Raw genomic sequence first — 26,918 nt, forward strand, 5'->3', positions numbered from 1 at the left:
TCATCACTAAGCCATCTAAAAAATCGTTAAAATAGAAGAATTTGTAGTCATGGCATCAAGATTTGGATGAAAAAAGAAGCCAACTCTATATACGAGTGGTTTGGAATGTGAGGGGAATTGGACAAGATCTATTCAAAGGAAATATAAATTTTTGTAATACATTTGTTGCAAAAATTGGAAGTAAATATTTAGAGGAAAAAACAAAAAAACATTGTCCCTTCCCTCTTATAAATTGGTGAACAATTTTTTCTTTTGTTGCTTTATCTTTCTCTAAAAAGAAACTTTGAAAACACAATATAAACTTATAGATAAGTTTTTTAAATCAATAATTATGAATTCAAAACTAGTCACCAACAAAGTTATGTATGTGTTTCGACTAATTAAACGAATCTATTTTCAGTTTAAACCATACCACAATACAAACTTGAAGAAATTTTCCAAAAATGAATGATTTTGAAATCCAAAAAACTATAATTTGATAATTGTTGATTGAGTTAAATCTAACAAGTGCATCTACCAAATAGAAGTCATTTGAAACGGAGTTAGTTGTTTCAATGTGGTATCAAACAACACATTAAATCACACCCAAAATTTTATCAAATTTTTCATCCTAATGTATATATGTTAATATGAATGTTCTTAAGTTCAAGTTTTAACATATGTTGACCTTTCAAATTATTCAACAACTTAAACCAAATCGAATTGCATCTAACACACCATGAACAATAACTGTGTGAATCTTTATTTATAATTTTATACAGAAAAATTGAAAGATTGGGCGAGGGAGAAGATCGTAAGATCAGGAGATAAAAAGAAAACTCAAGATCAAGATCATCATCCAAATAGGTTTTTTTTTTTCATGAATTGCACCTTATAAGTTCATGATTCTTCTGTAAAATCAAGACGATCGATACTAAAACTTCAATATCACAGATTTGAAGAAGAACCCAGATCGCAAAGTTATCTCAAATTACACTAATCTACATATTTCATCATCATCATCATCGACAACAGCAATCTAAACAAATCAAGATTTTTGAAGAAATTTACCAGAAATTTCTTGAAATCTCCCCCCAAAGATGATGACTTTTCTTGGAAAAACAGAAGATTTTGGAACACAGATCGTACGAACTACGAACAACCCGTAGATTTCTTCATCATCGTGATTAAGATCGTGGGATTTTTATAGGCAGAGTGCAGTGACGTATAAATCATCATTAGGGTTAGAAGAGAATCCGATTTCGTCCAACGGTGGTGGGAGGTTGAGATCGAAGGGTAAAGGTTTCCGGGAAGATGAAGACAGATCGCCGTCGTAATAATAATCGTCGACCACGGAGGAGGAGGAGTCGCAATTGCTGTGGCAATCGTCATCGTCTTGGGGAACCGGCGGCGGTTTTAATCGGTGGTGGGTTTTAACGGGATTCGACGGCCGTGGACCGCTCGTCGACTCGACGGTGCTGCTCAGACTACTCATCGTCGGCCGAGACTGATAGAAGGTTTGTTGGTGGTGTTTTGTTTGATCATCTTCGGGATGATCGTGGATTTCGTTCGACGGAAAAAATGGAAAATTGGTTTTGGCTTTTGAGCCACGGAGGGAGCGTGCGGCGGCGTCGTAGGCTCGTGCAGCGTCTTCGGCGGAATCGAAAGTGCCTAACCAGACACGAGCTTTCTTCCATGGGTCACGGATCTCGGCGGCGAATCGACCCCATGGTCTCTTTCGAACACCACGATACCGTGGCTCGTTGGTCTCCGGTTGCTGAGCCACCATCTCTTCCGGTCTCGATCCGATCGGTTCTCCGACGGCGGCCTTCGCTCTGCTGCCTCGTCGCATGACCATTTTTCCGGTGGATCAAACAGGATCGGAGATGCTGATCGTATCTTTTCTCTGATCGCGAATTTTTTTTTCCGGAGGGTTATCGTAATCACCACCTCCTTTGATTGAAATCAGAAATCATTCCGTAACTTCGTCGGTTTTTCAAGGTTTCTTGATTTTCCGATCGGTTTCTCTCTCTTCTACCTTATCTTTTGTTTCTCTCTCTCTCTCTCTCTCTCTCTCCTCTCTCTCTCTATAATTTCTTCTTGTTCTTAATCTCCCCAATGGAGAAAAGAAATTCGACCTCATTTGCTGGGGATTATATTAAATTTTATTCTGACATGATGGTGAATTGACCGAAATGCCTTATGTGTTTTTATTCTTTTTCTCCTTTTCATTTTCTTGATTTTTTCTGGTTTGGGCTAGTATGGTCATTTGCACTCTTATCCTTTTGCAATCGCAAGGGTCTCTCTTCGAAATTCAAGTTTAGTAGATAAGCAAAAAGGACCTCGTATTAATACTAATTGTCAGTTTCAACCCTATAAGACACAAACCATGTCATTCCCACTTATTTACGAGAATAATAACAAGAAAACCATTATTCTTTCTATAGATATTTTATTTTGCCATCCCTTTTTGGGAATAAAAGTCGTCATCTTGTGTCTTAGTTTTTCAATGTTGACCAATTAATCTGATGTACCGTTTGTTTCAGGTTACAAACATGACATGAATACTTTGCCTTTTAAGTGGATATTAAGTAGATAAAATGGAAAAAAAGGATTGTGATAAAACATTACGGGGTAATTTACAAAATCAAATTACAATGTTTTACTAACCAAAATCAAAGTGTAAGGATCAATAATAGCAAATCACTGGTGCTTTGTCCATAATGTCGTATCTTATCAACCTATTGGATTGATTGTGTCTTTGTTTTTGTTTTCGAGCAAGTGCTATAGAATGTAAACTTAATTATCAAATTCTTATCTGCTACTTTATCATTTTTTATATGTTTTGTATAGTGTAGGGACCCTAATATAACTTTGACACATATATATTTGCTATTATACAACGCCTCTCATAACCAAGGCTTTTACACAAAATATCATGGTATGAGAGCTAGGGTGTGCACCCTAACTCTCTTGTGTTGTATTACTCACACATGACCCACTGTAGATTTTTTTCTTTTTTTTTCTTGTTTGGCCCTGCCTTCTGTCACCATCGATCTATCATCTGCAATCTGATCATAGGTGTGTCGATCTGAGAATTGGTGCACCAGGTGAGACGAAGAAGTGCACATAGGTTTAACGTCTCCTGATACTTTGTTGATTTTGTTGTTATCAATGTGGCTGGTCACACTGATCTAGCGTGATTCTTTAACCTTCTTGATCAAGCTTAAAGTATACTTCTATGTCTATCACTCCAAATTCCTCCTCTACCCCAACCACATCCAAATTGAGTCTTGTGTGCACACTTACAAATGTGTACAATCAATTCAGCTTTAAACTCACTCTGGATGGGTCCCGATATAAATTGCGGAGACAAATATTCTCCAATATGTGTCATGGTACGTTGTGTTACGGTCATATATCAAACAAATCAGAACCTACTGGGGATGATGATGAAGAATGGTACTCTGTGGATGCCCGTATAAAATCCTGGTTTTACAGTACATGCGATTCTAGCCTTCTTCAGATAATTTATAGTGATGAGTGTACTGCTAAAATTCTTTGGGATAAACTCGAGGATTTTTTTTCGAAACAATAAAATATTTTGCATGTTGCAACTACTAGATCAATTTAGGAACACAAAGAAAGGTGCAAGCTCTATCACTGAATTTTGCCACACTCTCAAGAATCTTGCGGATGACCTCAAGGATGTTGACTCACCAATCACAGAAAGCGAGTTAGTTATGCAAATCTTACGACAATTACCGCCTTCGTATCATAGTATTGTTGACGTCATCACCAACACCAAGTCACTTCCTTCCTTTCTCGAGGTGAAAAATATGCTCTTATTACATGAGTCTCATGAAGCTGCATCCACTCTATCATTGATCTAACTATCTCCCAGAGTTCGGCTCTTTATTCCACATCTAATTTCTCAGGAAACCAAAAAAATAGGTGGTCAAAGAACCGAAGCAACACCAAAAACTCCTCCAAAAGTACATCCCACCCCACCTCTCCTAGTGGTAGCTCTCCTAATCATCCTATTCCTACCCCTACTCCTCCTCCTCATACAAGTCACCCTATGGTCAATTGTTCCCGTACTGGTTCTCTCCCACCTAAACAAAATTTTAATTTGTCTGCCACCTCTGACATCTTACATATCCCTTGCTCTACAACTCAAGCTCTTTGTGACCCTGACTAGAAATCTGCTATAGACTCTGAAATGTCTGCTCTCACTTCCAATCACACTTAGGACCTTGTACCTCCTCCCTCTCATGCCAATATTGTTGGTTGTCATTGGCTCTATAGTCACAAATTTGATAGCAATGGAAACCTTGAACGTTATAAAGGTCGTCTTGTTGCATAGGGTTTCTCTTAGCTTCCAGGTCTTGACTTTGATGACACCTTCAATCATGTTGTCAAGCCTGACACTATAAGCACCGTTTTGAGCATTACAGTTTCCAAGCACCGGCTTATGCATCAGTTGGATGTCAAAAATGATTTCCTTCACGGTGACTTAACAGCGGAAGTTTATATGAAACAGCCTCCGGGTTATATTCACCCTCATGGTGATTTATCTTCTAACCCTATACAACATCAACATACCAAGCATGCGAGTGCAATGTACTTATCTTCTAACCCTGAAAACAGTCAAATGGATAATTTTTGTTAGGAAAATATAACCCAAAAACTGTACGAAAAAAAAAACCCTAAAATTGCTGACTAGGTCTGTCTTTAACACAATTTCTTTAAAACAAAGAATTTGCCCTATATTGTTTACCATGATACAATATTTGATTCTTCTAGAGGAAGAGTATTTCGTTTCATTCAGTGTATCTAATCAATCACTTGAACTTTTCTGGTCGACCTGGATCGCATTTGCACCCCCCCCCCCCCCCCTTGCATGTGTGCGCAAGAGAGAGCATAGGTTTTAATAAGTCTTAAAAGGTAGCTAGCCTTTGTAGTTATAAACTGGTTTCTTTTTTATTCTCCCACCAATGTGGGATGAGTTCAAAACTCACTTAATTCCTTTATTTTCTCTTCTAATTTTTAATCCGTTTTGGACATGTGATATATCTAAACGAATATATCATGGAGGAGAACAAGAATATATAATCAATAATTCATTTTGATTATATATAGAGTCAAAAAGTTGTGCTAAAAAATGAAGAAAATCCATTTTTTGGAAATTAATAAAATTAATTTTCCAACACTTTCTTTGATATTGAAGTAGTAAATAAAAGTGTTACTTCAAAAATAGTATGGGATAGTCCCAAAGAGTATAAAATGTTTATAACATATTCAAAAATGTTTAAAAACAAATATAATGGATGATTGGTGCGTATAGAAAATGTTTGTGGATTTTGTGCATGCGACATGCATTTAATGCAAATCTTATTTGTTTTGAATATATGTAACATTAAACCCAAATTAGCAATTACACTGCTATTCATTTTACCTAGAAGATTTTTTCGTAACTATTATTATGATGATGGAATAACAATTTATATGCATGTAGTTGCAACATTCATGATTGAATTGTATACATCGTAACTCAACATAATATGCGAAAGGACTATAAGCTATAGCCATGCCTTAACGTATTTTGTTTGGAAACTTATGGGAGTTTTAAGTGGTTGGTATCTGTTACTACTAAAATAAGTTTGCTAAAATAAGTTCTTGTCATCAAATGGGAAACTAGATTTTATGTAATATGAAATATGTTGTTTTCCAATCCCATAATGTTAAAATTGTATTTTTAAACTTCTAATTGGCCTCACTTTCTATGCGTTAGACTTTGGCAGTGAAATTCTCTTATTTATATGCGTTAGACAAGAGGAAAACTTGCCTTTTAGGTGATAGGTGGGTGAATGGCGTTTTCTCGTGTGCTTGGAAGCGGAAACCCAACAATTCTCTGGAGCTGCTGGAATTGAAATCTATTTTGGATGTTACAAGGATGGTTAAATGTCAATGGTTTTTTCCGTGTAAGCGTTTTCAAGGCACTCTCGTGAGTATCACAACCTAGGGCGTGATGGAATCAAAGGCAGTGGAAGTGTACAAACTGAAGAGATGGCGGTTGTGATGGCAATGCTCAACACTATGGAGAGGAGATTGACTCAAATGGACCAATCAATTCATGCAATTCGAGTTGGTTGCGAGAGATGTAGTGGACCTCACTTGACAAAGGATTGTAATTTGGATGAATATGGGAACAAGAAGGCTCAAGTTTGCTATTCAAGTGGGGACAAATATGATGAAGATTGGAGAAAACCAAAGAAAGAGTGGCTAACTTACGAAGAATACAAGAAGCAAAAAGAAGAGAAATTTAGGCAAACTGGCCAGGGCTTCTACCAAAGAGAGCAACCACTAGTTGAGAAGAAATCAGAATTAGAGACCATGTTGATGAAATTCATGGAAGCTTCAGAAAAAAGGCATGATGCTACTGACACTGCAATGGAAGAACAAAGAACTATAATGAAGAATCATCATGCAATGATGATAGATCAGCAAGCATTAATAAAGAATCAGCAAGCCTCCATCAATAACCTTGAAGTACAACTTGGTCAACTTACCACTTTGGTTCATGAGAAGATGTCCCCAAAAAATCATGAAAAGAAAACCCAATCTCACGTAATGGACATAGATATTGAAGAAGAGGCGATTTCTGAGTTCCTAGAAGCTTTGGAAGTGGAGCCCCAACAGCCCGATCCAAAACCGAAGAAGCCAAAATTCGAGAACAAAAATGTAGCTGAAGTACAGAAACCACGTCGTGGGAATCATGTGTCCACGTCGTGGCCTCGATCTGATCAAAAAATTCCAGAAACCATCTCTTATAAACCGCCTTTGCCATTCCCGTCTAGGGAAAATCTCAGTCCACTGGAGAAAGAACATTTGGAGTTTATCAAGCAATTAAAGGGTATTCCTATTAATACTCCTTTTATTGATTCGTTTGCAAAAATTCCAGAATATGCTAAGTTCCTACAAGACTTGTTAGACACTGTCAACAATTAAAGGAGAATTCTAAGGTTATCCTAAGTGAGCAAAGCTCAAAAGCTGTGTTGGGAGACCTACCTAAGAAGATGGGGGATCCTGGATGCCTCACTCTTCCATGTGAGTTTGGGAATAATATGAAGATTTATGCTTTAGCCGATTCAGGGGCTAGCATAAAGTTGATGCCTTTTTCATTTTATCAGAAGTTGAATATTCAAAAGTTGAAGGCTACAAAGATGACTATTCACATGGCGAACCGTTCAGTAACACAACCCCGGGGCATTGTGGAAGATATTTTAGTAAAAATTGGGAAATTCATTTTTCCAATAGACTTTATGGTATTGGATATGAAGGAAGATCCCAATGTACCGATTATTCTTGGTCGCCCGCTACTAAACACTGCTGGAGCTCTAGTTGATATTCGGGAGTCTAAGCTCACATTGAGGGTTGGTGATGGAAAGGAAATTTTTGGGATAGAAGATGGCTTTCAAAGGAGCAATGTTGAAGAAGAGGTTTTCAAAATCAATGAAGCTAATGAACTTGAAGAGTTAGAGAAGCTCATGGAAGAAGAAATCAAAACAATTCAACAAGTTAAAAGAACAAAACCGAGAGCATCCGTTCTGTTTCTAGTAGAGGTTATAACTTACACAAATCCAACTTCTTGGGTGAGCAAGGAAGATGATGAGATGTCGAGTGATGAAGAGGAGGTTACATCAAAAATAAAAAGACCAGTGGTAAAGGAAGAAAAGGATACTATGGAGTTTAAGTATGAAGACAAGATAGAGACTAAAGGGACCAAATGCAAGCTTGATGGAGACGAGGTCAAGGCTAAAAAGGAAATTTTGAAAAGGGCGTATAAAAGACGTGTTCAAGCTTACAAGAGGCGTTTCAAGGAACAAAAGATCCAGGTGGTGGACTCTTCTCATGAGTCAACGTAGTATGCACGGAGTCCGGCTCACGAATTCATCAAAAAGAAGCGCTTCTCGGGAGGCAACCCGAGTTTGGTTTGCTTTTTCTTTTCTTTTCTTTTTAGTTTTTGAGTTTTTGATTAGGAAGGTTATCAAGTCATCATCTATAAACTATTACTTGATAAAAAAAATTAGTTGTGGGGTACTTTGGTATTAACTGGAACACAAATAACATAAATAAAAATTGTTAGATTAGCAAGTTTTTGTGACTAGACATTAACCACGTCGTGGTCAGGGGCGCCACGTCGTGATTTTAAGGAACAATTCGGGGACTGATTGTGACTTGAACAGTTTATCTATTATTAAAAGCCATGACGTGGTATAGCCTGCCACGACGGGACAATTAAAAGTCACCGGGGGGGATCAGTTATTAAACCCTTTGACCACAAACTTGTTCCCCTTTTGTTCACTGCCTCACGAACGGAAGCAAGGTCCCACAGCTGATTTTTTTTCAATTTTTCCTTCAAATTTCTTGCATTCTCTTGTCCTTTTACTCCATCTGGTATGTATTTCATCCATTAATTGTAGATATTACTTACAATTTATACATTTTCATGGTTAGGGTTTATGTGAATGATAAGATTTCCGAAATTGGTTGAAATTGGTTACTGTTTTTAGGTTTCATGCCCTTAGAATAGCAATAGAAACAAACCCCAAGTATTGTTTATGGGCAAAATCGCATATTTAGTGTTCGATCTGTACCGACGATCCGACTATGGTCCACGACGTGGCGTGCAAAGTCACGTCGTAACTCCTGGGTCAATAGAATTCTGCTTGATTTTTTTTAATGCTTTGGGTGTTTTGGTTTAATTTTGTTTTCAGACATGGGACCTAGAAGGGCTGTTCAACAGGAGGAGAATATGACTGATTTGGCGAGTATTCATCCGTTATATCGGTTTCCACGGAACATTTCCCGACCATTATTGACTACATATGAAAACCGGTTGGGATGGTTATACAATAGGGAGTTTGCGATAGCTCTGATTGTCAATTGGGGATGGCTTGGTGGTGTTGGAATGGTTGTTGAATTGGAACGCCATTGGACGAAAGTATACGAGGGGGACCATTTTTCTTTTACTTGCCATGGGTGGAGAAACTTGTTTGCGATCCAAGAACATGTGTACCGAGAATTATCAGTGGAGTTTTTCTCTACTGTGAGCTTTGAAGAATGCACCATTGACTTTGATTATAACCAGACACTAGTTTTCCGATTGGGCGGGGTGTATCGGGAGTGTAGTCTCCGGGAATTTGCTTGGCGCATAGAATTATGGTACTTATGAGGATAAAATGTTATTTGCCGCCAAAATAAAGCATTTTAGAAGAAAGGGACCAGAAGTGACAATTTATGGAACATTGGAGGCTTGAAGCATAAAAGATAAAGTAATTTACAGAATATACTGGGGTCACGATGTGAACTTGATGGCCACGACGTGGAATCGATCTTTCCATAAGATAAGTACGCGAAGAAAGAATCCTTGGCGAATACGGATAATTCCTGAAGTCACGTCGTGGAGCTTCCCGCCACGACGTGGAACGTGATTTTCCAAAAACTATATAAACCCCTCTCCATTACGAATTGGAGACTTTTGGCTGAAGGAAGAGGTTCCAGGAGGTGATTTACAGCAGAAGTAAGGTTCTGGAAAAAGGGTTTTCAACACCAAAAGAGTAAAAGTCCATAATTAGTTTACTTGTTTGATACTTATGAACATATTTTCTTATTTGAGTTGTGTTTATGTGTTAGTTGCTATTATGAGCAGCTGAATCTAGCTACTCTTATCTAGCTAGATGAAGCTTCTAACTTATGAATAGCATAATTTTATATGGATTTATTTAGTTGGTGATTTGCTTGTGTTTGATTTATTGTTACCTAGCATGCTTATGTTGTTGCTTTAGTTGCTTAAATTCATGTTATGTGTAACTTAGTGACCATTAACTGCATGAACTTGATAAACTAGTAATTTAGTGAACATTAAATTGCTAGAGCTAGGATCAAGCAAAATCTTAGTTAGTAATTGAAGTAATTAATTTTGATGTGCTAGAGAACATAGATTATGACCATAATTGTGTTTGCATGATAAATCTTACATAGCATATTCATAAACATAATTGGTTTTGTGTTTAATTGTGTGTGACCATACATAGTTATACATGAATTAATTAACTATTGGTAAATTTAGACCTAAATTACTAATATAATAACAACCAACTTAATAATCCATAATTATTAGCTAGCCATAAGGACGAAGTGGACTCAAACTAGATAAAAGTGTTTTTAATTATTGATTAAATTTGAGTCAAGTTAGTCTGATCTTGCAAAATTAGATAAAAACCCCTTTTAGCTTGTTAATAATTAGATTACTTTAGTAGTAAATAGATTAATTAATAACACCGTTCCCCATGATCGACACCCGACTTACTCAAGCCATACTGTAATTTGACTAGATACACTGCCTACAAGTGCATGGTTAGTCTAAGTTTGTTAGGTTATAAATATTAAAATTAGTGGGTACTTCCGTGCACATCAATTATTTACTACAATAATCAAAAGGTATGTAAACCCTAAAACCCTTCTAATTTTGATTATAGTGGGGCCTTATTAGGTTCTTGTTGTTAAATTATTTGTTGCTATCAATAGAGAAAACTTATATATAAATAAGTTGCATGTTAAGCAATTTCTAGTTATGAGGGCAACCAAAAAAGAACTTTGCTTCGAATCACAAGTTTATACCAATTTAGTTATGAGCTTAGACACTTTAATCCAACATCTACAATCTGTTGGATTAGTGTCTAAGCCCGTAACCATATTTGGTAAGTACTTGACCCGGATGTGCATGATTCTTTTGGGTTGCCTTCACCAAAGCAACTTGATTGGAGAAATAATAGAGAAAGAGGTTATTGTGATTTATTAATATATTATAGGAATAATATATTAAAGGAGAAATCATATTTGTTTAATTAATATTGGTCAATAATTAATTAAGAATTAATTTTGTGATCAAATGCAATTAATTAAACTACAGGGGCTGAATTGTAATTATGTGATAATTGCAAATTAGGGCAATGGATGCCCTAAGGGAGAGGTGGACGAATTCAAGGGGATAAGGCCCTAGAATTCGTCCAAGGATAAGGATATGGACTTATCTTATGGATTGCTTGGTGGGCAAGAAACTAGATAAGGATAAGGACTAAAACCCTAATCTCTATCCTATATAAAGACCCCTTGGCTAAGGGAAATCGGTCACTTGATTCTAAGAAGCCTTAGAGCCAATTTTTAGCCTCTCCCCTCTCTCTTGCCTCTCCATTTTCTTGTGGTGTTTGTGAGCCATTAGAGGTACTACACTTGTGCTACTTGCTTTCCAAGACAAGAGATTGAAGATTAGTGTTGTTATTACAATATAACAACAAGAGGTATGTAATCCTTTCTAGTTTATATAAATTTCGAAATACCCAGGTACATGCTAGGGTTCTTCTTGCATTCATAAAGTTGTGTATCTAATAGAGAAAACATAGATCCAAATCTAGGGTTGCATGCACACATAGGATTGTTTGTATAAAACCCATCAGTGGTACCAGAGCCTTTGGTTGAATTGTTTTCAATTAGTATTATACAATTGTATGAATTTGACACTTTAGGGTTTATGGCCAATAAACCCTAGGAGGCAAGGATTTCGTTTTTAGGGTTCTTGAACCCTTGTGTTCGAAATTTTGAAGGGTTTTCAAACCCTTTTTCCTTGTTGCCCAAGATTTCGAGATCTAGGGTTTGCAAACCCTAGATTTTCGAGATATGCCTCCTTCCCAAGATAAGTCCCTAAAATTTAGGGATTTGGATAATCCCATATCTTGTAATTATCCTTTAAGTGTGAAATATGGTAATTAAAGATTTTGAATTATCCCCTCCCATATTTTCGAAATTTAGAGGGATATAAGGGATTAGGATAAAATTAATTGTTTAATTTAAAATAATCCTCTATGATTTAGTAATTAAAATTAATTGTTTAATTTAGATAATTATTAAATCAAGAGTTTTAAAATTTAAAATTTTAATTTAAAAGTTATAAATTTCGAAAATTTTAAATTGAAATTAAAACCCTAGTATTTTTAAAATGTTTAAAATACACCCTATACTATTATAGTATTACAAGATTTATATATATATATATATATATATATATATATATATATATATATATATATATATATATATATATATATGTATGTATGTATAACTAAAATGCTAGTCTTACCATTAGTAGGCCTCATTCACGAAGCCAATCTATAAGGGGGGGGGGGGGGGGGGGGTATAAGGTTATGGCCTATAAAATGGTCGTTTAATGGGTATATACTCTTACCAACCGCTTCCTTGATTGGTGGAGGGTCGTTAGCCGAACGAGTAGGATAGGGCAATCCTCTCTTCATTAATAAGTATAATGAGACTATATAAAGTAACTGAACGTTTTTACAAAATTCTCAATCCTAGTTACTTTAGGCAAAAATGAATTGATGCAATCCCATGAAATTACACTTTGCACCCTTGCTAAGAAGTTAGTGGAGCGTGTGTGGTTAACCGACACACTAATTGGTTCTAAGCAAAGGTGGAAAAAGGTGACTCATTGTTTTGTCATAGTTCGATGGAGCGTGTGTGGTTAACCGGCATATCGAATAGGTGACTGTAACAATGAGGGCACCATGTATATTTGCATGGTTATTCATATCCGCTTTGTGATCCTCGGCATCCCAGTCACAAACAAGAGGGGCATATCGAGATTTAAACATGCCATTGAAAAGTTCAAAGAATCTCAAAATCTAGGAATTCTCAATACATTTAAAACCTACGCCTTATGTTTATCATGGTGAAGAATTAGTGAATCGTCATTCACTTACCTCCAAATTATTTGCATGTTGGATTACGGCATCCCTTTTCTAATGTGTAAATAATGTTTTTGGATCCTAGCCCAAATTTCTCATTTTGGGTGTTTAATTAGGGATTCAATTCTAATCAAACTTTATTCCTTCTATTTGCAGATGTCTAACGCAAATGCAAACAACGTTGCTTGTGGTTTATTCTCACTAAAGAGCCTATGTCAAAAGGTGACATTCGCCGGATCGAATTTCAACGAATGGATAAGATACATTCGAATGATTGCCCGCTACGAGGACAAAGAATATGTCCTCGACGAGAAGCTTGAAAAAAATCAATCTGGAAATCACTACTCCCGAAGAAATGGCCGTCTTTGAGACCCATGAGCGTGATGCAACGAAAGTCCATTGCATTATGCTGGCCAATATGAATCTTGAACTCCAAAAGTCCTATGAGGACATGTATCCCTATGAAATGAACCAAGATTTGTTGGAGAGGTACCACCAAAGCGCAAGGCAAGAGCATTACGAGATCATCACCAAAATGATCACCGCTAAGATGGGAAGTGGAGAATCCCTTACCTCGCATTTGCAAAAGATGCAAAGGTATGTTGATCATCTTCGCAAGTTAAATGTTAACTTTAGGGAAGACTTGGCTATTGACATCATTCTCCACTCCTTGCCCTCGTGCTACAACCAATTTAGGATGACCTACCACATGAACAAAGAAGAAGTCACCCTAAGCAAACTCCAAGGACTGCTGAGAGCAACCTCAAGGACAAATCTATTGCACCAACTCCCACTCCACCCGCTGCTCCTGTTTTGGCCATTGGGCAAGGGAAGGGAAAAAAGAGGAAGGCTCCTTCAAAGAGCCACCATAAGGAAAAGCCCCAAGATGGCTCCTCTACTAGTGGAACCAAAGTTGGTCCTGCTAATCCCAACTCAAATCCTAAGGAGGTAGAATGTCACCACTGCCATAAAAAAGGACACTGGAAGAGAAGCTGCCCGGAATATCTGCAAGCCATCAAGGATGGGAAGATCAAGCCGTCTTTCGCAGGTATTTACACAATTAAATCTAACGATTCATCACGTACTATTTCTTGGGTTCTTGATACAGGATGTGGTTTTCACATATGTTCTGATTTGCAGGGACTAAGAAGAAATAGAGATGTGGAGCGTGGAAGAATAAATCTAGTCATGGGAAACAGAAGATCGTCGCCTGTCACCAAGATTGGAGTGTGTTCTTTAGCGCTTAGTAATGGATTAGGTTTAGATTTAAATAATTATTGCTATTCGCCAAATATGGCAAGAAACATCATTTCATTTCATGGTTTGTTTAGGCAAGGATTTAGATATTCGTTTGATAATGAGAAAGGTTCGATTTATGCTTATCTAAATGGTGTTTCATATTTTGAAGCATTGCCTTGTAATGGAATTTATGAAACTGTTATGGTTGTAAATAACCAAGGAAATGATGTATTGTGTGTGGATTCTTCCAATAGTATGGATAAAGCATGCTTGTGGCATTGTCGTCTTGGACATGTCAACAAGAAACACATAGCCCAACTCCAAAAGGATGGAGTGTTGGAGTCATTCGACCTTAGGGACGATGACGTGTGTGAGTCTTGTTTACTTGGAAAGATGACCAACTCACCCTTCACTGGCACTTGTGAAAGGGGTGAGGGTTTATTGGATCTCATACATACCGATGTGTGTAGGCTCTTTAGATCCACCACAAGGGACGCGAACCGCTTCTATGTGACTTTCACTAATGATTATAGTAGATATGGGTATATTTACTTAATCAAGAATAAGTCAGAAACCTTTGAAAAGTTCAAAGAGTTTAAACAAGAAGTGGAGAATCAATTGGGCAGGAAAATCAAGATGCTTCGATCCGATCGAGGAGGAGAGTACCTAAGTCTTGAATTCCATGACTATCTCAAGGAATGCGGAATAGTTTCGCAATTGACGTCACCTAGGACACTGCAATTGAACGGTGTGGCTAAGAGGCTTAATTGAACCCTGTTGGACATGGTTCATTCCATGATGAGTTGTGCTTCACTACCTATCTCATTCTGGGGGTATGCCTTAGAGACTGCCGCCCATATCCTTAACTTGGTCCATACAAAGAAGGTTGCCAAAACACCTCACGAGATGTGGACAGGGAAAGCTCCCTCGTTGGCACATATCAAGGTTTGGGGTTGCGAGGCTTTCGTAAGACGAGAGACTCACGACAAGCTCGAACCTCGTAGTGAGCGATGTATTTTCATCGGCTACCCGCAGAAATCCTTTGGGTATCTCTTTTATAGACTGAGTGACAATGTTGTCTTCGTTGCGAGGGGAGGAGTTTTCCAAGAGCGAGAACTCATAAACCAAGGAGACAGTGGGAGGCAAATCGATCTTGAAGAGATTCAAGAGTCGAGCGATGAAGGAACCTCTAACGCTGGCGCTCAACCCGAGGAGGAAACTCCGGTTGAACCGATTAAGAATCCTTACCTCTTAGACGTTTCGAAAGAGTTAGAGTTCAACCTCAGTTGTATGGTTTTCATATTACTACCGAAGGGGACACGTATATTAGTGATAGTACACTAGTAAATCTAGATGAACCTAACAGCTATAAGGAAGCCATGGGAAGCCCAGAGTCTGCAAAATGGAAAGAGGCGATGGACAACGAGATTCAGTCCATGTATGACAACCAAGTTTGGAATTTGGTTGACAATGTGCCCGGACGTAAAACGGTTGGGTGCAAGTGGATCTTCAAGAAGAAGATGGACATGGATGGGAATGTGCACACATATAAGGCGCGATTGGTTGCGAAGGGCTTTACTCAAACTCCTGGAGTTGACTATGATGAGACCTTCTCACTAGTTGCTAAAATTAAGTCTATTAGGGTGATGCTAGCCATTGCTGCATTTCATGATTTTGAAATATGGCAAATGGATGTCAAAACCGCTTTTCTTAATGGGAAGTTGGTTGAGGATGTTTACATGGCTCAGTCAGAGGGTTTTGTCAATGCGAGGCATCCCAATAGAGTGTGCAAGCTTGAAAAGTTCATTTATGGACTTAAACAAGCATCTCGCAGATGGAATCTTTGCTTTGATGATAAAGTCAAAGAGTTTGGATTTGTACAAAGCAAAGATGAATCATGTGTATATGTCAAAGCCAGTGGGAGTATAGTTAGCTTTCTCGTGTTATATGTCGATGACATATTACTCATAGGAAACGACATCCCGACACTGCAGGAAGTTAAGTCCTGGCTCGGGAAGTGTTTCACTATGAAGGACCTCGGAGAGGCTTCCTATATTTTGGGAATAAGGATAGTGAGAGACCGAAGTAAGAGACTAATAGGACTTAGTCAGAATACTTACTTGGACAAGGTACTAAAACGTTTTAGTATGGAGAACTCGATGAAGGGAGAATTATCGATCCAAAGTAATGCCAAGTTGAGTAAGAATCAAAGTCCGAGTATCGAAGCCGAGATAGCTGAAATGAGCCAAGTACCTTACGCTTCCGCAGTAGGCTCAATCATGTATGCTATGACTTGTACTCGCCCTGATATGGCCTTCGCTTTGAGCATGGTCAGTAGATATCAAGGGAACCCCGGCAGAGCACATTGGACCGCAGTCAAGAATATCCTTAAGTACCTTCGGAGGACCAAGGAATGGTTTCGAGTTCTCAGAGGGAGTGATGACTTAAAAGTGCGAGGGTATAGTGACGCCAGTTTCCAGACCGACAGGGACAACTACCGTTCGCATTCGGGCTGGGTCTTTACCCTTAATGGAGGAGTAGTGACTTGGAAAAGTTCCAAGCAAGAAACCGTAGCTGATTCAACGTGCGAATCAGAGTACATTGCAGCGAGCGAAACATCAAAGGAGGCAATATGGTTGAAGAACTTCATTGGAGACCTTGGAGTTGTACCTGCTATAAACGAGCCTATGGAAATTTTCTGTGATAATGAAGGAGCGGTTGCCTTGACCAAGGAACTGAGGGATCATGGTAGATCTCGACATATCGACAGAAAATATCACTTTATTAGACATCGAGTAGAAGATGGACTCCTCGTAGTTAAGAGGATATCGTCGGAGGATAACCCAATAGATCCGCTTACGAAGGGACTAAGTAGGGTAAAGCATTTGCATCACACTAGGAGCATTGGGCTGAAGGACGATGTTAGTTTGGATTAGATAGTTTAGAAATGAGTAATAGATAATTGTAATTGACATTTGATGATTAAATAAAAGAGTATTATTTATTAGTATAATTACCGTCTAATGTTAATTGGTTGACTATTATTTTCCTTTGCATGTTTTGACTTCCTAAATAATTGAGTTAATTAAGAATAGTCGAATTATTCAAATGGTCCACAGTGGTTCATATGTTGGAAGTAGGTATGAATGAAGACTGTCATGAATTGGTGTGTAGATTGTCTGAAAGGTGTTAGACATAACAAAGGTTTGTTACAACATTCATGAGTGCTTATAAATAAGTTTTGAGCATTGGAATAAACCCGCGCTTGCTAGAATCACTTCATGGAATCTATCACGAGTGATCGCAAGACGATAATATCATAGGTCTTAAAACCAAGATATATGGTTTATTGGTTGCTAATTGATTATACATTGATAATGCGAAACTACATCAGTAAATTGGTTTCATAAAATGCATTGTTGTGTATAATTGATTAGTGAGTAGTAAATGCATATAAGTCGAAGTTTATCTGTTTCTTTTATCCTAAGAGGGTAAAAGTGATATCAGGGCCCCTCGATGATTTTGATTTGACTTATATGCCGAGCCCGGTCAGACTTATGTGTCGGGCCCGATCAGGACTGAATTGATGTGTTCAATTAAGTTCTATGTCAAATGAATCTGACATCGAGAAACTAGCTACTGGACAATAAGTATGACTATGTTCCATGAGATTGTTTGCACGATATCTAAAACAGAGGACTGTACGATCCCTTATCTAAAGGACAGGTTACTGATAAGATCAGAGTTTGACAGCGTCTTTGAGAGCCACGATTGCTAATCGAGTTATACTTACATTTGTGGTTACTAGACTTATCTAAGTGGGAGACTGTTGGATTAGTGTCTAAGCCCGTAACCATATTTGGTAAGTACTTGACCCGGTTGTGCATGGTCCTTTTGGGTTGCCTTCACCAAAGCAACTTGATTGGAGAAATAATATAGAAAGAGGTTATTATGATTTATTAATATATTATAGGAATAATATATTAAAGGAGAAATCATATTTGTTTAATTAATATTGGTCCATAATTAATTAAGAATTAATTTTGTGATCAAATGTAATTAATTAAACTACAGGGGATGAATTGTAATTATGTGATAGTTGCAAATTAGGGCAATGGATGCCCTAAGGGAGAGGTGGACGAATTCAAGGGGATAAGGCCCTAGAATTCGTCCAAGGATAAGGATATGGACTTATCTTATGGATTGCTTGGTGGGCAAGCAACTAGATAAGGATAAGGACTAAAACCCTAATCTCTACCCTATATAAAGACCCCTTGGCTAAGGGAAATCGGTCACTTGATTCTAAGAAGCCTTAGAGCTGATTTCTAGCCTCTCCCCTCTCTCTCTTGCCTCTCCATTTGCTTGTGGTGTTTGTGAGCCATTAGAGGTACTACACTTGTGCTACTTGCTTTCCAAGACAAGAGATTGAAGATTAGTGTTGTTATTACAATATAACAACAAGAGGTATGTAATCCTTTCTAGTTTATATAAATTTCGAAATACCTAGGTACATGCTAGGGTTCTTCTTGTGTTCATAAACTTGTGTATCTAATAGACAAAACATAGATCCAAATCTAAGGTTGCATGCACACATAGGATTGTTTGTATAAAACCCATCACAATCATCTCCTTTTTCATACATTTATATGAAGTAATTTTTTTCTCCAAACCGTGAATCTTATTATTTGTATGAATACATTTTGTTTACTAGAGCTTCAATCTTAAAATACACTTCTTCATTTCTCATTATCTTAAATTTCTTCATAGTATCCACTTAATGCTCATTTGGAAGTTCGGGGTCAAGCCAATTTAAGTATTCTTCTTCTTTGGATCTAATTAGTTCATAAAATATTAACAAAATATGATGATTTTAATATGTTAAAAAGAAAACTTTACTAATTGGGGTATCCTCTCAAAACCGGAACGGCGGAAACGTTCTGGGGTGGATGACGTCATGTCAAGTATCACAACATATGCAGTATAGTAATCAAAGTACAACAACCATTGCATTAATAGAAATAATTTTACATCGGTCACATGTTATAGTAATATCAAAGTAATACAAGGGATAATATAAATGCAGCTCGGTACTAGGTTGTCTTCGCAAAAGCTCCTGGGATGTACCTGTCTATCGCTGACATGAGAATACAAGTTATTTTGAAAGCGAGTATCAGCATTTTTATAATGCTGGTGAGTCCATAAGTATTAGTGTCATTTGTATAAGTACACATTTTTATTCAAAATAACTTTATGAAAGATAGTAGTTTAGAATCTACGATGTATTAGCGTCCTTTCCAGAAAATCCTATATTGTCTAAATAAAAGTAGTCTTCTACCAAGACCCGACAGACTTATGTTTTAAGGAGTAATTTTCCCCGAAATACTATCATTACCAAAAATACGGTATTGACTTTAAAGAAAATATGAGAATATCACTAGTAAAAATACTAGGGGAAAAATAACATATGCCTCAGCAGTAATACTGCTGACTAAGGCAAAAGAAATCAGACTCCAGGAGAGTATCGAATGAATGATACGCCTGGCTCAGTCTAACAAAAGGAAGCACAGACTCCAGACAGTATCGAATGAACGACACAGCTAGCAAAGTCTAAAACAAGGAAATACAGACTCCAGACAGTATCAAATGAACGACACAACTAGCAAAGTCTAAAACAAGGAAGTACATACTCCAGACAGTATCGAATGAACGACACAGCTAGCAAAGTCTAAAACATAGAAATACAGACTCGAGACAGTATCGAATGAACGAGACAGCTAGCAAAGTCTAAAACAAGGAAATACAGACTCCAGACAGTATCGAATGAACGACACAACTAGCAAAGTCTAAAACATCCGGTAATCCTAAGTGGGTTGTTTCAAAAATACCGTGTTAATTCTTGTTACCTTAAGGCCATGAATTATAAGGTAAACATGGAGATACTTGTAACCATACTGATTGACAATAGAGTACTTGACGCCCTGCAAGCATCAGAATAAATGTGACATTTGTCACCCCTTGGCTTGGTAGGCTGGGGACTGTAGCTAGCAGTCGGGGTGTGGGAGTGTCGGTCCCGTATAGATCTATACACACAATGCCCGCTCTCCCTCCAGGAGAATCTGATTACCAACTTGACAACGGGGGAATCCCTGTCCTGAAGATGCATCTCGTATTTTGAATTCTGTTATAGGTATTGGAATAATGATATAGACTCACGAATGAACTGACTCCTTTGGAATTCTCCGTACTAGAAAGAGTAAATAGAATCTCCTAAATATTCCTATAATAGTTACTAATGTTTCTGGTCTATGAATGATGAATGGAAGGATTCCCTTGCTACCGAAGGGAAATGAACTGGTCGATATAAACCTTTATGTCTATACATGTATACATGATATATAACTAATGTTTAAACGACCTTCGGATGGATAACCGATACCCACCAGACCACATCCCAACGAGGAAAAGGAAATAGGGCGAACTAGCCTTCCTAAGTCCTTTAAACATTATTTATACAACTATACAAATATAAGCATGCATTTAACGAAGTAAAAGCATAGAAGGAAACTTTGGTGAAACCTTTGGAAAACTTTCATACATAATAAATTTATGACTCGATGTCATTTTGTAAAACAAGTTTTGAAAATCTTGGAATCCTTTGAAAAACCTTTCATAAACAACTTTGAAAATGATTTGTATAAAACGGTTTAAGTGAAGAAAACTTTTGATAAGAAATTACGACTGGATGTCTCTTAAGTAAACAAACTTTGAAAAACTTTGGATAACCTTTAATGATCTAAAAAGGGATATTCATACTTTAACAAGATTCGAAAACATGATTTGGAAACCTTTAATCTGGATAAACAGTTTAACATGCAAAATCTATTTTGCTATACAGTTATTATTCACATGCTATTTATCTAATAACTGTATAGTTCAACTTGTATTCCCCACCATATAAAAGCAGTTAAAATCATTTAAAACGGTTAATTCAGGGGTATGAACTCACCTGTAGTGGGCGATTCGGATGAATGGGCGGTATAGGACACTAGGTGTCAAGCGAGGACTTGAACACACACTCGGATCCTATTAACATATAATGATACATTTAAGTATCTAATTAGTCATTTAATAACTAATCAAGCAAGTAAGGATGTCCAACTACATGAAAACACTTTGCTACAAGTGCTAGGAGTACTAAGGGTTGCATATAAGGAGAGTCTAGACTCACATTGGAGTTTACTCCTCAAATAGTTGTGTCTAGGGGTGCTTATGGTTTTGGAACCATATCCCCCATGAGTTTACGGCCGTAAACTCATGGGAATGGTGCATTTGTGTGCTTTAAGGCTTCATGCTTGACAAATAAGGGTTCTAGAGTTGATTCAAAGGCTATGGAAGTGATTAAGGCTCAAAAATGGACACTTTAGGGAGTTTACAGTTTCTGAACCACTCCTTGGGGAGTTTACGGTCGTAAACACATGAGTTTATGGTCATAAACTCATGTTAGTCCATTCCTTTTGTGCTTTGGTGGTTCTAGGCTACGTAGGCAAGGTTCTAGTCACTTAAACATTGGAAGGTGTTAAGGGCACTTAAAACCTCTTTAGAAGGTTTTCACGGTTTTGGGAGATCCCCAAACCGTAAACACATGTTTACCCTCTTAAATTCATGTTTGGGGGTTCTTAGATCATTTATGCAAGCCCCTAGGCCATTAGCTAAACATTGGAAAGGTTTTGGGAGTGTTTTTAGGCATCAAAACCCTCTTTCAAGGTGTTTAGAATTTTGGGATGTTCCCAAACTGTAAACTCTTGTTCTTGGGGTTTTTGGATGTTTAAGCCACAAATTTGCAAGTTTGATAAGCTAAACAACAAGCTAGGGAGGTTAACTTACCGTTTTGAAGCTCGAAGGGGCGATTTTTGACCAAAACCCGATTTGTAGAAAGAGAAAGTAAAGAGAGGAGGTGTCTAAGGTGTGAAAAAGGTTGGGATGAAACCCACTCAACCCTTATATAGCGTTGAGTTTACAGCCTGGGTGGGGGTGCACTCAACACCAACCGCAAACAGGGTTTTTTCGCGACTTTCGTTAAATACGGCAAATTTTAAATTATACCTCCTTATTTTTGGTTCGGTTGATGAATATTATTTAAAATATTCCAACGGGTTTGAATCCGGTCAAAAATATTTTGGGATAAATTTGGCTAATTTTTTTTGACGTACTTAATTACGGCGCTAAAACAAACGGAAATTTCGGGTTGTCACAATAACAGTAATCACCGAGTCATCATACAAATACAGACATGACTGACAAAATGTTATAACATAACTAGTGGGTCGGCCTGATGGGTTTTGAGCCATAAGAACATTCCTATCTGCACATGCAAACCCTAATGCTTGGATCTAGGTTTCTCTAATGAACATGCTTTTCATCCAAGACTTTCTAACCCTAGATATATGATATACAATTCGAAATTGACAAGAAAAAGTAGATCTAGATGATTACTTATTTCTTGGAAGCTTGAATCTTGTTATCCTTGGAGCTTAGAGTCACAATTGTTACTCCTCTAATGGCTTACAAACACCAAGAAGCAAGAGGATGATAATGGAGAGAGGTTGAGGGCACAAAATCGGCTCTAGGAACTCCTTAGGGTTTCTGGTGGTCGATTTCTGTAGCCCCTGGGTCCTTTAAATACATGAGCTGCTAGGGTTACAGCCTGAAACCCTAATTGGATTACTTAGGCCTTAAGTAGTCCCATGATCCTTCTAGATTAGGGCTTGGATGATTTCAAGGAGCCCATGCACCTTATTTTCATCCACCCCATGATCCATAAGGATCCACACCCAAAACCAACTATCACACAATTGACAGTTCTAGTCCTCTTTATTTAATTAATCTCTTTTAGCCACAAAATTAATTCTTGTCTAATATTAATTAAACTATATGATTTCTCTTTTAATATATTAATCATATAATATATTAATAAATCATAATAACCTCTTTATTCATAAATCGTCCTATCATATTTCTCTGGTGAAGGCAACCCAAAAGGACCATGCACAATCGGGTCAATTGCTTACCAAATATAGTTACGGGCTTAGACACTAATCCAATAGTCTCCCACTTGGATAAGTCTAGTAACTATAATGTAAGTATATTATGATTAGCAATCGTCGCTCTCAAAGACGTTGTCGAAATCGGATCTTATCGGTAACCTGTCCTTTAGATAAGGGATCGTACAGTCCTCTGTTCTAGATATCGTGCGGACAATCACATGGAACATATTCATACTTATTGTCCAACAGTTTTGTTTTTCTCGATCTCAGATTCATTTGACATAGAACTTAATTGAACACATCAATTCAGTCCTGACCGGGCCCGACACATAAGTCAAATCAAAATCATCGAGGGGCCCTGATATCGCTTTTACGCTCTTAGGATAAAAGAAACAGATAAACTTCGACTTATATGCATTTACTACTCACTAATCAATTATACACAACAATGCGTTTTATGACATCAATTTACTGATGCGGTTTCGCATTATCAATGTATAATCAATTAGCAACCAATAAACCATATATCTTGGTTTTAAGACCATATGATATTATCGTCTTGCGATCACTCGTGATAGATTCCATGAAGTGATTCCAGCAAGCGCGGGTTTATTCTAATGCTCAATACTTATTTATAAGCACTCATAAATGTTGTAACAAACCTTTGTTATGTCTAACACCTTTCAGACAATCTACACACCAATTGATGACAGTCTTCATTCATACCTACTTCCAACATATGAACGACTGTGGACCGTTCGGATAATTCGATTATTCTTTATAACTCAATTATTCAGGAAGTCAAAACATGCAAAGTGAAACAATAGTTAAACAATTAACATAAGACAATAGCTTTACTTATAAAGAATACTCCTTTATTTAATCATCAAATGTCAATTACATTTATCTATTACACATTTCTAAACTATCTAATCTAAACTAATATCATCCTTCAGCCCAATGCTCCTAGCGTGCTGCAAGTGCTTAACCCTACTCAGTCCCTTCGTAAGCAGATCGGCTAGGTTATCCTCTAATGATACCCTCTTTACTACGAGGAGTCCTTCTTCTACCCAATGTCGAATAAAGTGATATTTTATGTCGATATGTCGAGATCTACCATGATCCCTTGGTTCCTTGGTCAAAGAAACCACTCCTTCATTATCACAGAAATATTCCATAGGCTCCTTTATGGCAGGTACAACTCCAAGGTCTCCAATGAATTTCTTCAACCATATCGCCTCCTTTGACTCTTCGCTCGCTGCAATGTACTCTGATTCGCAGGTTGAATCAGCTACGGTTTCTTGCTTGGAACTTTTCCAAGTCACTGCTCCTCCTTTAAGGGTAAAGACTCAGCCCGACTGCGAACAGTAGTTGTCATTGTCGGTCTGAAAGCTGGCGTCACTATACCTTCGCACCTTTAAGTCATCACTCCCTCCGAGGACTAGAAACCATTCCTTGGTCCTCTGAAGGTACTCAAGAATGTTCTTGATTGCGGTCCAATGTGCTCTGTCAGGGTTCCCTTGATATCTACTGACCATGCTCAAATCGAAGGCCACATCAGGGAGAGTACAAGTCATAGCATACATAATCGAGCCAACTGCAGAAGCGTATGGTACTCGGCTTATTTATGCTATCTTGACTTCGGTACTCGGGCTTTGGGTCTTACTCAACTTGACATTACTTTGGATTGGTAACTCTCCCTTCTTTGAGTTTTCCATACTAAAACATTTTACTACTTTCTCCAAGTAAGTATTCTGACTAAGTCCTATTAGTCTCTTACTTCGGTCTCTCACTATCGTTATTCCCAAAATATAGGAAGCCTCTCTGAGGTCCTTCATAGCGAAGCACTTCCCGAGCCAGGACTTAACTTCCTGTAGTGTCGGGATGTCGTTTCATATGAGTAGTATGTCATCGACATGCAATACGAGGAAGCTAACTATACTCCCACTGGCTTTGACATATACACATGATTCCTCTTCACTTCGTACAAACCCAAACTCTTTAACATTCTCATCGAAGCAAAGATTCCATCTGCGAGACACTTACTTAAGTCCATAAATGGACTTCTCAAGCTTGCACACCCTATTGGGATGCTTCGCATTGACAAAACCCTCTAGCTGAGCCATGTAAAAATCCTCAGCCAACTTCGCATTAAGGAAAGTGGTTTTGACATCCATTTTCCATATTTCATAATCATGGCCAGCATCACCCTAATAGACTTTATTTTGGCAACTGGTGAGAAGGTCTCATCATAGTCAACTCTGGGAGTTTGTGTAAAAACCTTCGCAACCAATCGTGCCTTATATGTGTGCACATTCCCATCCATGTCAGTCTTCTTCTTGAAGATCCACTTGCACCCAACCGTCTTATGTCCAGGCACATGGTCAACCAAATTCCAAACTTGGTTGTCGTACATGGATTGAATCTCGCTGTCCATAGCCTCTTTCCATTTTGCAGACTCCGGCCTACCATGGCTTCCTTATAGCTGTTAGGTTCATCTAAATTTATTAGTGGACTATCACTAATATACGTGTCCCATTCTATAGTAATATGAAAACCATATAACTTGGGTTGAACTCTAACTCTTTCGGAATGTCTAAGAGGTAAGGACTCGTCAATCGATTCAACTGGAGTTTCCTCCTCGGGTTGAGCGCCAGCGTTAGAGGTTCCTTCATCGCTCGACTCTTGAATCTCTTAAAGATCGATTTGCCTCCCACTGTCCCCTTGGCTTATGAGTTCTCGCTCTCGGAAACCCCTCTCCTCCCAACGAAGACAACATTGTCACTCGGTCTATAGAAGAGATATCCAAAGGATTTCTACGGGTAGCCGATGAAAATACACCGCTCACTACGAGGTTCAAGCTTGTCGTGAGTCTCTTGTCTTACGAAAGCCTCGCAACCCCAAACCTTGATATGTGCCAACGAGGGAGCTTTCCCTGTCCACATCTCGTGAGGTATTTTGGTAACCTTCTTTGTAGGGACCAAGTTAAGGATATGGGCGGCAGTCTCTAAGGCATACCCCCAGAATGAGATAGGTTGTGAAGCACAACTCATCATGGAACGAACCATTTCCAACAGGGTTCAATTACGCCTCTTAGCCACACCGTTCAATTGCGGTGTCCTAGGTGACGTCAATTGCGAAACTATTCTGCATTCCTTGAGGTAGTCGTGGAATTCAAGACTTAGGTACTCTCCTCCTCGATCGGATCAAAGCATCTTGATTTTCCTGCCCAATTGATTCTCCACTTCTTGTTTAAACTCTTTGAACTTTTCAAAGGTTTCTGACTTGTGCTTCATTAAATAGATATACCCATATCAACTATAGTCATCGGTGAAAGTCACATTCAAGCGGTTGGCATCCTGATAGCTTCATTTTATTTACTTCTTTTTATAGTTTTTTTTAGCACATTTCATTCGCATTTTGGTTAATTTCCATGCATATTTTCCTTTTTGTTATTTTTATCACCATTTCGGGTACTTTCTAGTTTCTTGAGCATTATTGCAGATTTTAAGGAAACTAGAGGAGCGGGAGTGTGCGGGATCTTTTGGAAGGCAATTGGACTTGAAGAGCAGTGGGGGTTTCGTGCTTGATAGCTTTGGAGGTGATTCAGGGAGTAGGCTTTTCGATTGCTTGAAGGCGCAGAAGTGTTGGACTTTAAATTTGAAAGGGCACGAGAGAACAAGATCGATGTTTAGGAGTTTGCGGAGGTTTTGAGTGATGTGGAAAGACAAATTGGGCTTTAATTGAAGAAATATTGAAGAAAAATGGGCTAGAAGCTGATTGGATTCGAACTGGGCCAATGGATTAGCTGTGGGGGCCCAAGACTTGAAGA

The 26,918-nt window shown here is 38.0% G+C and overlaps 1 protein-coding gene across 1 annotated transcript; it reads right to left on the minus strand.

Annotated features, from left to right (window-relative positions):
- Window positions 1–719: 719 nt before the first annotated feature.
- Window positions 720–2,110, minus strand: LOC111904967 (ethylene-responsive transcription factor 3). The gene has a single exon (XM_023900655.2). It carries the CDS (start codon window positions 1,835–1,837, stop codon window positions 1,184–1,186), a length of 654 nt encoding a protein of 217 aa, XP_023756423.1. The 5' UTR covers window positions 1,838–2,110; the 3' UTR covers window positions 720–1,183.
- Window positions 2,111–26,918: the final 24,808 nt, after the last annotated feature.

This window comes from Lactuca sativa, chromosome 9 (assembly GCF_002870075.4).
Source record: "Lactuca sativa cultivar Salinas chromosome 9, Lsat_Salinas_v11, whole genome shotgun sequence".
NCBI lineage: Eukaryota > Viridiplantae > Streptophyta > Magnoliopsida > Asterales > Asteraceae > Lactuca > Lactuca sativa.

Bases quoted from the DNA above. Each gene is read 5' to 3' on its own strand.
- LOC111904967 (XM_023900655.2), bottom strand. From the start codon at position 1,837: ATGGTCATGCGACGAGGCAGCAGAGCGAAGGCCGCCGTCGGAGAACCG.